Here is a 17,353-nt window from a genome sequence, read left to right as displayed (position 1 = left end):
CTCCGTTGGCCTTTTCCCCAAATACACTGGAGCAGGTTTTGCACCTCCTGTGTGACAGCAGCGGCTCACCCTCACAGTCTACTTGGCTCCTTTAGCGTTGGGCCTGCCTAAATGCCGTGGCGCTGGTAGATTTAAAATGACTTGCTGACAACTTTCATCTTCAAAGTGTCTGAGAAGCATTGCTTAGGCTGCAGGAGGCTGTGAAATAGGTAAACATGACTCCTGGTGTATGGGAGGATGGGAAAAAAAAAGGAGGAAAGGAAATTAGAGGAGGGAAATGGCAGTGAGCTGCCTGTGGTAGAGTCACCGCGATGGCAGGCCGGTAATTACAGCTCAGCAGTGCCCCTTCCCAATGGGTGTGGTGGAATTGGGGATTAGTTGTGTGTAGTCCAGCTGTCACAGCAGGAAAAATAAATGTCTGAATGCTAAGTGAAATGCTCTGAATGCCCTTCAATAAAATGCAAGAAATAGCAGTCAGCCTAACTTTGCCATAAGCTAGAACAGGAGAAACACTCTGGAGAAACTAGAAAAATAGGAGCTTTTTAGCTCTGTCTGACCTAGCCTGTCCTCTCCTGATAGCTGCTTGCTCTTCCTTTCCATCCAGATGCTACTTTTGAACACAACCTGCCAGTATTACAGATCTTGTGGTATGTGGGTAAGACCCTGCTCATGTGTTGTTTTTTCTCTTCAATTTCCCCAACCAGACCTTCCTCAGAGAGCGAGTCTCGTGGCTGAAACGAGCACAATTGAGATTCACCGAGAAGACCCAGAGGAAGAGCTGGGCATGAGGATAGTTGGGGGTAAGGACACCCCGCTAGGAAACATCGTTGTTCAGGAAGTCTTGCGGGATTCTCTCATTGCTGCAGATGGAAGGATAGCGCCTGGGGACCACATTCTGGAGGTACACAACCCCCCGATCGTCCCATTGCTTCTCTTGACTTGAGATAAGGGGTCAGCAGGCAGAGTTGCCTAGAAAATTGGGAAATCTCTCCAGATAGGGTTTTTAAAGCACTGATCAGACATTATTGGTAGCATTGTGTTTCTCCTGGGGCTCAGAAGTAGATTTGCGGGTCCTTCTGTTCCCTTGAGTTTTTGGAATTCAGACCATTTTGGATCAAGGAAAAAGATCTTTACCTGATAAACTTCACCCAGTAGCACCATTTTTCTCCAGTGGACTGTGCTCTAGCTAGGAAGTCTTAGCTACTTGCTCTGCTATGTTGCTTAAGCTGCATTTCCTTAATAACTTGAAGTCAGCATCACGTATAGAAGGTGGATAATGAGGAGCACCAGCCCTGTACTCTGCTGCCCCACTGAGATTAACCAGACTGCGTTGTGCTGTGTTGTAGCGTGCTAACTGAGGCTGCAGCAGCTTGGCTACAAGCAGTGAAAACTGTTAGTGCCTCCCGGCTGCGGCTGCCCAATCATTTGGCGAGCCATAAAGACCTAATTACCCTGCTGGACTGCGGGCATCAGTAATGACTGGCAGCCTCATGCACGAGTGGCCGATGCGATCTCCCAGCTGGTTCCTGTCTCAGCCCAGCAGCGTACCTTGCACGTTGGCCAGTCTACCTGCACACCTCTCCATCCTGACTGGGCTGTACGCAGGGCAGCTCCCCACACTTGGCAGCCTGACCAATATCCTAAAGGGACCCTACAGAGTCTCATGTGACAACAAAGTGAACACTAGCTTTTCAGGGTTACCTTGGTAACAGCGTGGTTAGGGTGATGATTCCAGCTGTTGTGCAGATGGTGGGCCACTTTTCGAGTGAGGATGGGCAGTCTCCCATTTGGCTTTTCTCCTCCAAGTGTGCACTGAATGCTGGAAGTTAGCGGAAAGCAGTTCATAGATGCCATCACTTCATATTTTGCAGTTTCAGATTTGTTAGCTGTGTTGTTTGGTCTCACCACTACTCAGCTGTTTGCCATCACCGATGGCCTTATTTCATCTGCTTTCTTCTGCATTCTGTTTTAGAAAGCTCTGCTCTCTAATGTGTGCTCGCAGCAGATGCTTCAGTCGCGGCACCGCACAGGGAGTTGTACATCCTGCCTCCAGCTCTGCGCTGTTCTATGCTGCAGAGAATGCCTAAATTATGGAGCTTCTGATGAGGGACTCTGCTTTGTTTGTCTTTCTAGGTGAATGGTGTCAACATCAGCAGTGTGACTCACTGCCAGGCTGTCTCCTTCCTGCGCCACCCAGGTCCTGTTCTCCACCTCATGGTCCTGCAGGAGAAGGGTTTTTCCAACAAGACTGCACAGCAGGATTCCACTTCTGCTACCAACCGGGAAGTGATCCACGTCACCTTGGTCAAGAGAGACCGGTCCGAACCCTTGGGAATCAAACTGATCAGGAAGACGGATGAGGCAGGGATTTTTATTCTGGATTTGTTAGAGGGAGGTTTGGCAGCCAAAAATGGAAAGCTGAGTCGGAATGACAGAGTCCTGTCTATAAACGGCCAGGATTTGAGGCAAGGAACGCCGGAGACTGCAGCACAGATAATCCAGGTAATTGATAACGCGGCTGAAGTTGTGTGGCTAATGACACTGCAGCTGCCTGCACTGATGGCAGGGCTCCTGCTCTGACCCAAGGGCTAACAGAACACGCGGGAGCGACCTGCCTTCCCTGAGATCCCTCTGGGAAAGCGGCTTCCCTGCAGATGTGTGGGAAGCACTGCTTCCAAATGGGATAAACATGAAGAGTAGGAACACACCGTGAGTCACCTCTGATGAGTCTGAAGCGAGGCGGCTGCTTGTGGCACTTCAGTTCAGCTGAGGCAATGGGATCGCCCCTGTGGCGTGGTGGCGTGGAGCCCTTCTTGCAGAATGGCCGTGTACATCATCTGTAGGGACCAGCAAAGATCAGGATAGCCTCTTGTCCTTCTAGCAATCCAACTGAAGACGTCTGCTGGGGAATGTGACAGGCTGCCCACACAGGGCAGAACCATTTTGATTGATTTGAAATTCTCTGTAGGATTCCCCATTTTACCTGTATTTGGGAAGGGAGTCTAGAAAACAACATGGGGCATCACAGACTAAAAACCTCCTACAGTACTTAAAATGGTGGCAGAGAGGTGGTCTTTTCCTGCACAACAGGAGTTTGTTGTTATTGCAGCATGCCAAATGTTTCGGTGAACAGAGCTGGCAAGGAATTTTGGTTCAGGAATAGGGACTGCTACGTGTGCAGCCAATGTCAAGTAGGTCAGTTTTAAAATTCTTTATCTTCCTAGGCGGTGACCTTGTTTGTTTTTATCTGGAGATCCTGACACAATACATCTGATCCCACACTGTTTATGTCCCGGGAAGGATCTGAGGTCAGCTGGGTAAGGGAGAGCCAGTTCTCTTCCTGGTAGTCAGCAAAGGAGAGCACAGTGGAGTGGGAGAATAGAAGAGAAACAGCAGGGTTCCAGTTCTGAGATCCTTTTTTATGTTATTGATATGATTCCATACAATGGCCCATGAGAATTTTGCTCGCATCCCAAGTGCTGCTGTATTTCTGTAGTAGTGTGCAAGCATAACTCCTGCATGAGGGACCCTCTTCTGATCCCACTGAAACTAGTAACAAAAGTCCCACAACTGACTTCAGAGGGCTTGGGGGCTGAATTCCTTTTGAAGTGACGTTCTGTAAAACGGCGAGTCTTCCAAACATCTGTTCTTCTGACAGCTAATTAAAAGTATGGGTTAAACTTCTTTTTAATTTTGATTGCAAACCATTTGGAGAAAAGAGTCCTTCCACCCGTATTGTAAAATACTATTTGCACCTATAATATATATACTATGCACTGTACATAGTCTGGTACTCTGGGGTGAAGGGGAGGGCACATCCCCAGCTCAGGATGCAATATTTACAGTATCTTTCACGGAGACACAGATGTGTGCCAACTTGTCTGGAAGAAATTGCACCCTGAAATGATTTTGGAGAGACTCCTTAAAACTTCATTTCAAAAAACCCTCATCTTTACTCTACAAACACCCCAACCATCCAAAACAACAACAAAACCAGAGCAGCTGATCCAGTGCCTCTTCCCAGGCCAGGGAGTTCACTGTTGCGTGGTGCTGTGGCACCAGGGGAGCAGGATCCCGTGTGGAAAAGTGGGAGCAGCAACTCCACTTCACTCATCTGCTGCAGGAAACGTCCCAAGAGAGCACATAGGCTTTACCCCAATGGAGTCCTTCACAATAAGGTTTTGTCAGATTAATTTAGTTCGTTCCTTCAGACAGAGGAGCAGTAACAATAGTGAATGCTTTCCCTGTGGTTCTGCCAAGGCCAGGCGTACAGCTGCTTTAGTGTTTAATTGGCAGCAGTCTTAGACAAAAGGTAATGTCTTCAGGTACTCTGGGGAAAAATGGGTGGGAGATGTTGAACAATAGGCATCGCGAATAAGCTGGGAGGGGAAGAGCTTTAACAAGTTTCTTTACAGTAGAAGAAAAAGCATCCAGGACTTTTATCGTGGTCGCCCATTGTGTGGATCAGTCAGTGTTGTGGCTCTGTTCATTTTGCATTGCAATGCGCCATTCTGGTTACTTGTACTGAAGTGGAAGAAGTGATGGTCCCTTTCTGCCTCCTTTTTTTTTGGCATCTGTGGGGAACAGAGGCAGGAATGAAGCCTGACTATGCTCCTTTTCCTTCTAACATTTTCTAATTCCTTTATTCTTTTCACCATAGAATTCTGCAGCTCTTCCCAGTTTTCTATGCATCACATTGCATAGATCTGTTTCAGACCCTCTGTGGAAAACGATGCCTCTCCTTCTCTTTTCCCAAGAAAATGACAGGGGCTCTCCCCTTGTTTCTGATTTATTTTGAACTTGAGTTTTGCCTTCATCTGCGTTTGTTAGTTAAACTTAATCACCAGCATCACTTTTTTAAGTAGCTCCGTTTATGGATACGTGTGGAGATGTGGTGTTTACTTTTTCACAGAGTGGATGGTTTTCAAAACCAACAGTCACAAAACCAAGGTGCTCCACAAACCGTGAGGGGACCTTGCCATCTCATGGTTTCAGACCCTCTCTTTGCTTCTCCTGACAGACCAGTGAATCAAGAGTGAACTTCGTGGTCCTGAGGCAGCCAGGTGTGCAGCTGCTGGACCCAGGGGAAGATGGCAGCACGTCGAACAACAGCAGCAGCAGCAGCAGCAATGGAGGAAGCCCAGTGCACCATCGGAGGAGACTAGACCAGAATCACTACAGGCGAAAGTCTACCTACCAGAAAGTAAGCTTTGTAAATAACAGCAAAAGCACTGGTTACTCTTGGACTGTAGGTCTGTTGTTTTAGCTCTGTGATAGTTATTTGTCACGTAAGACCGACCAGTAGCTCCTTTTCTTCTTGGGCTGTTGAAAAGCAGCAGGTTTTTGGCTATCAGTACTGGAAAACTGAGTATTTGTCATCTACCAAGAAAAACATGTCAGAATTTCCTCTGAAGTCTCTAATGTTGATTCAGAAAGTGTTTAAACCCTCCTTGTTGGAAAGGGCCACGGGAAATTTACCATCCGTGAGACACTTAACAGTGCCAGCACTGGGCTTCTTGAAATTCATAAAGCACGACACATTTGGAGTACTGCACAATGATACTGAGTTATGCTTCTGGTTAGGAGCTAGACAGCTCTATGCAATAGAAGTAAAAAATACAGGAGCACTACAGTGTAATACATGCATGTGTGACTTCAGTGGTGCATCTGCCATCCATTTACACGTTATAAGAATACCCCACAGGGGGAGAGTTGCCAGTCTGTTGTCCCCGTGGAGGTTTGCCCCATGTCTAGAGCTACCACTTCAGTGAGAAAACGTTCTGAAACCGCCCAGACTTATGCGATTAAACGCCTCTGGAGGTTAGTGAGCAGCTGCCACAGATGGCTGGAGTGTGGTGCCTTGGTGTAAACAGCGGTCTGCCATTTACATATTGTATCTACAGCACCTGCTGGAGTGTGCTTTCACTACAACCTGAAAAACAAAGATGCTAGTGTCGTCCAAAAACGCGTGTCCTGAAAAATATTGATTTGTTTGTCCTGAAAAACCTGATTTTACCTCCAATTTGCATCTGCAACTATGTGCAAACTAACAGGGAAACAATAAATCCTGGTATTTAAACTTTAAATAATACCATTATAATCACTAGACGTTCTCTCTAAGGATGCTGGCCATCTTCATCAGCATCTTCAAGTTTTGATTTCTGTTTTGTATACTGGATCTGGAAAATATCTCCTCCTTGTCTGTTTTATCCATCTGTGTCATGCTGGCTTGATGAGCAGAAATCAGGGTATGTGGTTATTCTAATGTAAACACTGTAAACTTGAGTTTACGTGAACCTTTTAAGTCATGCACGAGAAACAAAGTGACTCAGAGTGGATAATACAAGTTACTGATCCCAATCTAGTAGTAGCCAGCAAGGGGCTGATGGCTTGATACACGTGGCCTTGAGAGGCCACCCCTCATCGAGTGCCTCCTTACAGCAAACAGATGTGGGACTGCAGGGAGCGGCTTCATTTCCCAGACAGTGGTGCCTCAGTCCTGCTGGTAGCACTTTGGGAATACAGAGCAGCGTTTCCACCCAGAGCAAGTACAAGAGAAGCTGCCTTTGCCATCTGGCAACGTTGCCGAAATGCTCTGGATTAAAGAGGCAGGATGTTCTGTCATTGTTCTGGATCTGGGCTTCTCACGTTAATTGCATTAACGAATCTGTATATTGTACTGTCGTTCTTCTGTAGGATTTACCTCAGGGATATGTAACTCATGAGAAGACAGTTGCAATAAAAAAGGAACCAAAAGAGTCTTTAGGAATAACAATCGGAGGTGGAAGGGATAACAAAAACAAGCTCCCTATATATGTAACGAGCGTGCAGCCCATTGGGTGCCTCTTCAGGGATGGCAAAATCAAGCGAGGTAAGGAGACTCAGATCTTTATACTTCAGGACCTGTTTTTAAGTGAAAGTTGGACTTGCACCCTAAAGTGAAGGTGGAAGCAGGGTTACACATGAGACCTTGAGGTAGAAATGGGCTTCGTAGCAAAAGGTTTGCAATAATCCTGTCTTATTTACCCAACAGGAGATATACTTCTGAGCATAAATGGCATCGATTTGACTCATCTTAACTACTACGAAGCTGTCTCAGCACTGAAATCTAATGCAGCTTCCCACTCGGTTGTACTGAAAGCCTTGGAAATCCTTGCATCAGACTCAACAGATCCCTCTCTGGACATCAAGGAACGAGGATTCAGCTGGTCTCCCCTCTGGATCACGTGGCTCGGATTGCCTAGGTACGTTTGTTTGGTGACTGTAGAGAGTTATTCAATCACAGAGCTGACTTTGAACTCAAACACTAGAAATTAATTGCTTTGTGGGTTGACTTGGAAGCATTACCAGTATTCTTGTTCACTCTGAGGCAGAGGAAAGCCTCATTCGTCAGTGAGATCACAGTATAATGAATGCACAAGGAAGTTCAACTGTTTTTTCCAGTGTGACCCGTTGTTCTTCCACTTCTCTTGCGCAGTACAGTTTTCAGAGGTTCCTGAATACTTTTTTTTTTTCCCTCTCTCCCCCTAAGAGAATTGACACAAAAAACGAAACACATTTTGGCATTTGAGGCACTGATTGAAACAGTAATCCTAGAAACAATCCCTGCTAAAATACCATTAACTGAAATCACTGTGGCTCTTTCTGGATTGCATTAGAGGCCAGCAGATATCTGTGCTGCTTTATAGCCTCTAATCTGGTCATCTCATTTAGGGGCATTCTTTCAGTCTAATTCTTTTTGGCTGTTGTAATCGTGTGATCTTTAGCGTGAAGCACAAACAATTCTGAATGGCTGAGTTCTCCTGCACAAAGCTTTGGACCATGGACTTAGCACAGATTTTAGCAGCAATATGGTATATTCCATGTGACAGGGCTGGGGCATTAGAAGCCTGGATTTCTATCTCCTTTCTGGAGAAGTGAACCTCTAATTTGCTCGCTTTTGCAGTTTCATGAAAGTACATTCATCCACAAAAGATAAGATCTGTTGTCATGTCAGCTGACTGGAGAAGGATCACGCAGGAGATGAATGGCAAAGCCAAACCCTTTTGTGGGAAGCTCAGGTTATTTACAACCTTGTTTCTTAAGGCACCTGGAAGAAGAAAGACTAACCTTCTTCTAAAGACAAAGCCTCTAGTTACGTTACCCTTGTGTTACTTAGCAGCCTGTAAATGCTAAACAAAACAGCCCAAGGAAGGTAGCTTTCTGTCTCAAGCACTTGTAGCTTGGCTCGTAGTCAGCACCATCCTCGCAGCTTCCTCCGCTGTCCCAGGGATCTGCTCTGTGCAGGCCTAGCAGGAACTAGTTCGAGCTGTGCCTGCGTAGCCCAAACCCGTGTACAAGTCCTCAGATGCTGGCTGATGTTTGTGCCTCACGGGTGCTTATGCAGTGAAGTACAGAGAGGCAAAAACTGGCTGCACTTTCTCCCTTATTTCTTCTCCAATGTATTTGGATGTCTGCTGGCTCACAGCTTCAACACACTTTCCGCTGCAGGGACTGGAGTCCACTCTTTGCTTGTTGGTAACCTGCCTTCGTCTCAAGGCTGATGTTACCTGCCATTAAATACCTTGCCTGAGCAATTTTTGCTGCTGGTATCAACGTTGACTTCCCTTCCTTTGCCTGTCACTGTCTCACTACTGAAGCAAGGAGCAATGATTTCAGATGCCGTTTCTGCTCTTCAGTCTTCCTTTCTTGTTCTGACCTTTAGGATCTGACAAAATTTTCCTTCTTGTTTCCAGTAATAGAAGTGGCTGTAATTTTTTCTTGTGTTTCCTCACTCATTTTCCCATGTTCTTATAAGACCTGGTAGCAACTAGCTGGTCCTCCACAGAATGATTTATAAAAGCCCCTACAAATGAACTGTTTTTTTAATCTAAGCAAATTACTGATACCATTTGACATCATGTGACTGGCAAAATCATTTTTTTTGTTGTTTTTGAATTGTTACTTGAGAATGCTGGAACTGAAGTGGCACCCTTGTTTGCCAGCTGGAAATGTTCGGGGTGCCCCTGTGCTAGCATTTTAGGTTGGCCCAGGTCTCAACCCACTCAAACTGGGTTCCTTTTGGATAGGACTAAACCAGAAGAGCTTCAGAGCAATTCCTATTCCTCTGTTGGTGCCTGGCACTCTGGCACTAACAGAGCCTTTACCTTGCGTCCCACATTAACACTAGATTACAGAAAATCCCCTCAAGTGTTACAGAAGTGGACCTTGAAATGCACCAGTTGTTTCACTCAGATCTGTCCATGTTGGGCTGCCCTGCTAAAGGAGACATGGCCTCCATGTGCTAAAACATTTTGCTAAAACTGTGAAAGCTTAAAGCTTGTTGCTGATGGCATGTGGGATTTTGGTTTTTGTTCAGCATTTTTTTTTTTTGCAGCTGCTGCTCTGATCCAGCAGAAAAATCCTTTCATCTTCCTTAGAGGAAACTCTTAACGCTGAAAGGCTGGAGTCAAAGTTGGCGCTCAAGGCTAGAGAAATGCGTTTGGTTGTTGCAACGCTTGAGCCTATGGTGCTGAATCCTAGCCTTGATTCTTGGATCTGGGTGGTTGGGTTTTGTTTGCATCAAATGCTGTCTGTGATGCCCGCTCACCAGGGGCCGTGCTGTCACTGAGCTGCAGAGCCCCGGTAGCCCGTTCTGCAGAACCTGGCTTACGTGACAGACTGCTGGTGCCAAAGGGATTTCGGAGAGATTACAGCCCTGGTCCTGCACCCTTCTTGGGACCCTGAGTAACAGAGGGAATACACAAGTATTTTGGTCACGCTGCTCCTAAAGGAAAAACTCTTCAATACCAGAGCATTTGGTGTGTAAGCTTCCATCTCTGCCCATGGCCACACACCTGGGGAAGACACAAACATCCCCTGCTGTAAGAGGGCAGTGTGGTAATTCTCCCGCTAGCCCCAGGCAACAAGTACTGGCTCTACCAAATCAGGTGGCTGGTGTGTTTCTGGCTTTTTTTCTCTTGTGTTACTACTGTGGGCAGCCCAACTGTCCCTATAAACTTTTACTCTTTCTCCATTCTTTGCTTTGTTTGTAATTGGTGGTGGTGAGCGTTTCAAGTTAATTACACACTACTAATTATTGCTGTGGAATGTTTATCATGAGCACTGTATGTGTCACAGAAGACAGCATAGGGACTTTACTCGATTTCTTCATGGTGTTATGTTAAACACCACATACTCACTGCATAAAATACCATCTCAAAGCACTGTTTGGGGGGTGGTGGCATAACTCACTGCACACTGAATCCTGAAGGTTGAGTTGTCCGCTCTCGGTAAAAGCTTTGGCTCTTGAAACAGCCACAACCACTGGGCATGGCTTAATTCCCAAGGGGGTGGAAAAGCAGTATTCCCCTCGCCCTCTCCCTCGAGGTTTATCTGAAGCCAGTCTCCCCGAAGCCTCAGCTCTCCCTGTAATGACCTTCAGGTGCTCCCTGCTGTGGCCCCGCTGGAGCAGTGCATTCCATAAGCTCTGGAAGGGATGCAGATCCAGCAGGGAGCTTGCCAGGATAAAATCTGCACCTTTACTTTCTGTAAAGTCTAGAATTTTTTTCCCACAGTCATTTTCCACTATGGTGAATTAATGTTTCTCTTCTTAAAAGCCCTTTTTCATATGGAAAGTGAATTTTGAGCAAAGCCTTGTTCAGCTCTTGGTGAATGTATCCAATGTTCATTTATGTTTCATGCTGAAGTAGCACTTTTATACTCTGGGCTATTTATTTGCACTAGATGCCATGTGTATTTGTCATAGCTGTACAATACTACAGTTGTACAATACCAGTAGAAGAAAACTGGAGGTAGCAGTACGCTGCAGCTGGGTCGTCCCATGTTTGTGTGTGAAGAACTTGTACAAAAGTAAATTACAGTTTGAAAGTAGATAATTGGATCTTTCTCTCAGTGAGAAGTTAACTGTGAGAAGGCTTTTGAAATCTGAAACTCACCTGCAAACTGCTCAAGCAAAACCCTTGAGGCAAAAACGTTTATTAGGAAAAGTTTAGCTGCTGGAATACCTCAGTGGGGTGATCCACAGCAGTTTCACACAGTGTGGCAGCACGTTGGTGCCAGAACTTAACCTGACTGCGAGCCAGAGCACCGGAGCTGTTTGCCTGTGCTCCTGACACACCTTTTCAGGCGCCTCATGAAGGCTTTGTGTGCGTTTGTGCTGCAAACTCGGGGAATGAGCGCTGTTAGCGCTTATTCAATGCAAACTCGGGGAATGAGCGCTGTTAGCGCTTATTCAATGCATCCTGCAAGGCGGTCTCAGCACTGCAGCCTACTCCAGGCTCACTCAGAAGACAGAGGTCGGGGCTGGGGTTAGCATACAGTGATCTGCAGTTGCTCCCCAAGGAGCCTGGTACTGTACACAGGAGTCCTGCAGGAAAGACCTTTCATATTCTGATTGGAAGGCAGTAGCAGAAAGGCTGCCTCACCCCGTTTTGTTTGCTTTCCATCAGTGATATATGGCTGCTGACTGCCTTTGTTGTACCAGGCACGTAGCATACATGCAGAATAAAAAGCTCAATTCCCATCAACTGAATGGGGTCTAGCAGTGCTGTTTACAGTTCATTTGCTTTTGTCTGATTCTGTTCATGTTCATGAAAAATGATGTTCATGATGTTATTCTAAAGTGAATTCATGAATTTTTCAGGTCACAAACCCTTTGAGAGCATTGCTGTTTTCTGTTAACTCTTGAACTAGCACTGGCAGGACTGAGAAAAGACCTCTAAAAGATTGGCATCTTCAGATTTGAGAGTTACCCCATAAAGCACTTTGCAGAGGGGTTGCCTGTAGTCCATAAAACAAAAAAAAAAAAAAAAAAAAGATGAGGCTGTTCCTTAGCTGCACCTTGTGCAAGGGAAAACACAAGCCTGCTTTCTCTGAAACACACACGATCTATCTCTGGTTTTGACCGTTCTTATCTTTGCAGCTACCTTCACTGCTGTCAAGATATTGTCCTTAGCAAAGGTAACCTGGAAAGCTGGGGCTTCAGCATTGTTGGAGGCTTTGAGGAGAGCAAAGGAAACCAGCCATTCTTCATCAAAACCATAGTGCCTGGGACTCCCGCCTTCCGAGACAGGAGACTGAAGTACGTATGGGCCATCCTCGGGGTCTCTGGTGTTTAAGTCAGAAACGCTCTGGTGCTTATGGCAGCATGCACTGTTTTCCTGAGGGTCTTTTACCCTTTCAGCTAGCTGAACTAAAAGTTAATGACCTCAAGCTCTTAGACATTCACTTGTGCAGTTAATTCTGTCACCAGAGTTGTAACAGAGTCCTGTTTTAATGAGCATTTGGGTTTTTCTATAAAAGTGCAACTACCAACTAAAAGGAATTAACTTGTATTTTAAAGGACTGTAAAGGTTTTAACTGAGTAATTAAATAAAGCTAGAAGGGGGATGTTCAAGCTTAATGTTGGAGGCTTCTGAGTATAAAAGCTTTTGGGCTATGAAGATATGATCTCAATGCAAGCACCAAAAGCCCTCCAAGTGTAGAGAAAATTAAAACTAGCCTTGCTGACCTGTTAGTGATCACAGTGAGCGGAGCTGTGAGTAGCGGAGCTGGAGGCCCCCAGAGAACTCGACTGCAGCATTATCTCCAGGAACCAGCTCCTCTGCAAGCATGCAGCAAACGTCATACTGTTAAATAACTAAATAATGTACAATTAAAAAAAGAGGCTCTTTTAGGGGTCAGAGCTTCAGGGTAGTGAGTCAGGCTTTTCTCCCCTGAGGAGTATGGAAGAACAGAGCTGGCTCAGAGCCTTGGTGGAGGACTGGGTGTGCTGTTTGAGTGCTATGGGAGCAAGGCTCTTTCCCTCTGACACTTGAAGGTACCAGGCTAGCTCTGGCACCTCACGTCCTTGCAGCTGAACTGCACAAGCCAGTGGGAGATAGCTGGGTGTGCTGCAGAGCTGGGCAAAGCAGGCAGACTTGGAAGCCTCTCCTGTATTGAGCTGGAGCGTGACAATGCCTTGGCCTTGTCAGCACTTCACCTTAGCACGGGCTGGTCAGGTAGCTGGAAGAGACCCTGGTGGTCAATGCGTTTATCAACATAAATTTGTTTTAACTTTTCCCTCTGCTGCCAGGCCAGCCAGTTGTGCTCCTGACGCCCTTCAGTGCTGTGCCACACAAGTACCAGCACTGTCCTCCTTTTCTCTTGCCCTCTGACTCAGAATTGAGCCTCTGTCTGCAGCCGCTCACTGTGCTTGCATCCGTTCTCTTCCTGCCCCTAACCTTTTATCTTTATAATTAAGAAGTCACTTCAACAAGTTTATGATCTTGGTATAAGGTAGGACAGATGATCTTGGGGTCCCGGGGTGTAATGTTAATAAATTAAGTCTTGACAAGCATATTTCCTGTCTTCTGATTAGGTGTGGAGATGAAATAGTGGCAGTAAATGGAGTACCAGCAATCGGAATGAGCAACTCGGAACTAATCCCAATGCTGAAGGAGCAAAGGAATAAAGTTACGCTTACTGTGGTATCCTGGCCAGGAAGCCTTGTGTGAAAGCTCAAACCATGCAGCAGCTTCAAATATCATCTTGGGTACCAGATATTTGTTGACCATCATGCTAAACTCAACGTGACACAGGGAGGGAATGTGGAACTCTTGCTATACTGTGTATTGTCAGGGGAGACTTCACTTCATTATTGGAGAAAACATTTCTTTACTGTGCTGAGGTTACCACCAACTCTGAGCGTTAGATTCAAAGTTACGGTAAATCAGAACAGTTGTAGCTTCCTGGACTTGTTAAAGCCTCTCAGTACTAGTGCTGCAGAGAGAGACATTTTTTCGGTGTTTCTCTACAAAGTAGCCATCTTTACTTTGAGGCATTTTCTTCAGTTGTAGCGACCTGCTTTTTATTTAATGTTTTGAACAGGTTGAAACAGATGTGACTGTCCTATTTCCCTTGCTAGTTTAAGAATACACTTTGACTACTGGTCTCTCTCTCCCTAACTGCCCTATTGGACATAGATTTCAGATGTTTTTAAAAGCCACTAATAAAGTTTTAAGGATGCAGACCAAATAAGCTGATCCTACTGCCCCCAGTCCTAATGGTGTTATGTTACTGGAATGTAATGGACGTTTTTATTCATCAAAAAAAAATCATAACTCAGCTGGTAGCTGAAGAGCTGCCAAATTAGCACAGTAGAGCTGTGTTGACTTGTATGAAGGTCCTATCACCAGGTATCAGAGATGAGGAATTTGATTTTCATCCCCTTTCTCAGCTTGGCTTCCCTGGTTTTAAGACCTGATAAAATGACCAGCTTTTCTCACAGAAAGCAGGTGACTAAGTAAACAGGTCTGCTTGTGAGAAACCTCTGTCCCAGGAAGCGATTTATTATAATCAGAGTTTCCCAGTGGTCAGAGGCAGAGTTGAGGCAGTGGGGCAGAGGCTGCCTCAGCCTCATTGTACCAACTGTATGAAATAAGCTACCTCCAGGATAGTGTGCCCAGTTTGGCTTCAGCTTAAATGCACTGTATAGTTAAAATTTAGAATGCGAGAAACGAAGCCATGTTGCTAACTTCCTACCTGGAAACTGTACATGAAGCAATTCCCTTTATTTTTTTAAGAAGGTTGTTAATCAGCAGTAGAAACGACAGATCTTTCTCAAATCAGGTTGAATTAAGAGAGATCTTTCCTCGGATGCTCTTTCTGCTGTACCTTTTATGGGGCCAGCTCAGATTGTAAGAATCAAAGGAGCTTCTCCCCCCTCTAAGATGCTATCTAGAATGAATAATTCCTTCTTGTAGTGAATTGACTGCGGATACGTGCCCATCATTGTCTTAAGCAGTGCTTTTTGTAGGGCTGGCAACTTCGTAATTAGCTATTACAGCAGAGTAGAGCTGTTCCTTGCTAGATGATTTAGCTGTTTACATTCAGAGTGACTTCGCTTCCTCTGGCTGTTGGCTGAAGGCAGTATATAGCAGGGCCTGTTATCAGGGCCTATTATACAGAAATAGCTTAGAATCCAATTGTTACAAAGGCTTCCCTGGCACACAGTGTGGCCTCTTTGTTTGGTTGACAAATACTGCTATGGACTTTGACAGCAGAAACAGTGTGTGGCCAGCTGGGCTCTGGGGTCTTTTTTCCTGTTGTTCCTAGTGAATGGTGAGAGTGAAATAATTCAGAAGTCAGAAATGCGCCTGTGGAAAACCGGTCACTCGACCTGCATCTGACACAAGGGAACACGAAGCAGGTTTTGTCTCTTTCCTACCATGGTACAAAATCTGTGCCTGGTAGGGAACAGTAAATATGTAGATAGAAAAGAGGGCCGTTCCTACTGAGTAGTATCAGATGTCATTTGTATAAAGTACAGTAGGAAAAAGCCCCGCGGAAGGTGGTCAGACAGTGTAAATGAAGGGGATGCTGCGGGAGGCAGCATGATTTTTACTATTATTCCATCTCGTTTCAAGGTGCCTTCAACTTCACCAAAATGTCCTAGTAATTAAGTACTGTTCCCAAGATCAATTTGTTAATAAATGTTGGATTTGTTTTAATGCCTTTATAAATTATTCTAATATTACTGAAAACCAACAGTGGATTATGTATGTGTGTGCTGTATTTTTTTTTAAACTTTTTTTTCTTATCAGCTAATGTCCCAGAATAGGTCACTTCAGCAAGAGGCCTCAAGAAACTGACCTTGCCAAGCAGGAAGCAGTGCAATTGTCTTGTGCTTCTCCCAGGACAGGAGCTCGACTATCCAGAAATATGCTGTGACTAGAGAAAAACAAAACAACAAAAAAGAACAAAAACAACTCCCACATACCCATTTCCCTCAGCTATGTCACTGCTGCCCACAGGGCTCAGAATCGCCTGGACTGAAAAGCTAACCCAGGGAATAAATAAAGCTTTATTTAATGAGGCTTAACTCCCTGATCCAGCTTGCTGCACAGCTCAGCAGCTACGGGGCTGCTGCTGGTGCTCCTGGAGGGGCTGCATGCCTGGGCCAGGGGCAGCAGTTAGCTTTGTCATGATTTCCACTGCTGCAGTGCAAAACATCCCTGATTCGAAGGGCAGAAAGATGCCAGTGCCATAAGGAAAGGAGAAGCTGTACAACAGAACTGAGATTGCCCTCTCTCCTCCTTAATGTTGTGCCCACTGTGCACTGCCAGGAGCTGAACACCTCACTGGCGTTCCCTGAGCTGCCTTCTCACCACGGTAAGCTGGCTGAGGCTTGGGGTGACAAGACCCATGCAAGTGTCCCTCTCTGACCCAAGTTTACCTTCTCAGCAATGTACCTTCTGCGCGCGGTACGGCAGAGGCCTGTTTTCCATCTCACTATTTGGTCCCTCCCAAATTCTGATGTCACCAGCCCAAGAACTGGCCTTGTTTGTGAAAATTACTGGAGTCACTTCTCAGTATCCCTGGGAAACACCATCATGAAGCCTGCAATAATTACCTGATCTAACTGAAGATTTCCAGAGCCCCACATTTATACATCTCTGATACCCCAAAGGCAATCATTTCAGCCGTTTATTTCAGCAGAATAAGGCTATTTCCCTTAAATTTACAGCCCTACTAACATCAGTGAAAGGCTTGTGTCCAGTTCTGAAAAACCATTCCCAAACAGATGGAAGGAACTTGAAGCAGTGACTCTTCAGTCGAGATCCTGTCCCCTCTCTCAGGCAGAGGGCTGCAGGCTGGATGTGGTGACTTTATTAATTATGCTTATTTAGGGGATGAGTAGCTTCTGTCCCCTCCACACACACCCCAAGAGAGAAGGGGACTGGATGCAGGGTGGCTCTATCCACCCCTGGAGAGGCACCACACAGACCTCAACTGGCTGGGGGGCCAAACCCTACACTTACCTTAGCATCAAATTCTACTGACAAGCATTTTCCCCTGATTCAAGACAGGCAAAAAAACAGCTCAGACTGGGCTGGGGGTCACTGCCTGGCACTTCCTTTGCTGCTAGCTGCCCTAGCGATCTCAGAGATCATGTTCTGGAAAAAAAAAATCAAATGTCATAATTACAGAATACACGGAGGCAAGGGAAGGATTCCTGGCCCCTTTCCCTCCTGACAGTCCCCAGCAGTGCAAAGGGGTGGGGGCACGCTCAGCAGCACAGTGCTGGGGTGGCAGCAGCAGGGCTGGCTCGTGCTCCCTGTCACTTATTCCCATCACTCCTCTGCACTGGGCCAGCACAAGTGTTCAGGCAGCTACAAATCGAACCAAGGAAAGGACCCTGCTGAACCACAGCCGTGTGCTCCCGGCACGACTTTCAGCCAAATCCTGCTTCTGTATCACCACACGGTGCTGGCACGGGACAGGGGGCAAGGCAGAAACTGCCTCAACCAGCCCAAAACACAGGTGGAACTGTGGCCTGAGCCAGCACTGACACACGAGTGATGCGAGACAG

General features: G+C 46.0%; 1 protein-coding gene across 4 annotated transcripts in view; it reads left to right on the top strand.

The window, feature by feature from the left end:
• LOC309883196 (ligand of Numb protein X 2-like) overlaps nucleotides 1-15,724 on the top strand; it is a 32,029-nt gene extending 16,305 nt beyond the window's left edge. For 3 of the 4 annotated variants that reach the window (XM_082771094.1, XM_082771096.1, XM_082771095.1), the window contains exons 4-10: nucleotides 705-901; nucleotides 2,134-2,502; nucleotides 5,021-5,203; nucleotides 6,697-6,871; nucleotides 7,034-7,244; nucleotides 11,924-12,082; nucleotides 13,361-15,724. In XM_082771094.1, coding sequence (XP_082627220.1) covers nucleotides 705-901; nucleotides 2,134-2,502; nucleotides 5,021-5,203; nucleotides 6,697-6,871; nucleotides 7,034-7,244; nucleotides 11,924-12,082; nucleotides 13,361-13,496 — 1,430 coding nt within the window. In that variant the 3' untranslated portion in view covers nucleotides 13,497-15,724. The remainder of the gene's footprint in view (nucleotides 1-704; nucleotides 902-2,133; nucleotides 2,503-5,020; nucleotides 5,204-6,696; nucleotides 6,872-7,033; nucleotides 7,245-11,923; nucleotides 12,083-13,360) is intronic. The other variant, XM_082771093.1, reaches the window with a different exon arrangement.
• Nucleotides 15,725-17,353: the final 1,629 nt, after the last annotated feature.

This window comes from Aythya marila, assembly GCF_965140915.1.
Source record: "Aythya marila genome assembly, chromosome: 13".
Classification (NCBI taxonomy): Eukaryota; Metazoa; Chordata; class Aves; order Anseriformes; family Anatidae; genus Aythya; species Aythya marila.
This window is presented reverse-complemented; position numbering and strand designations above follow the sequence as displayed.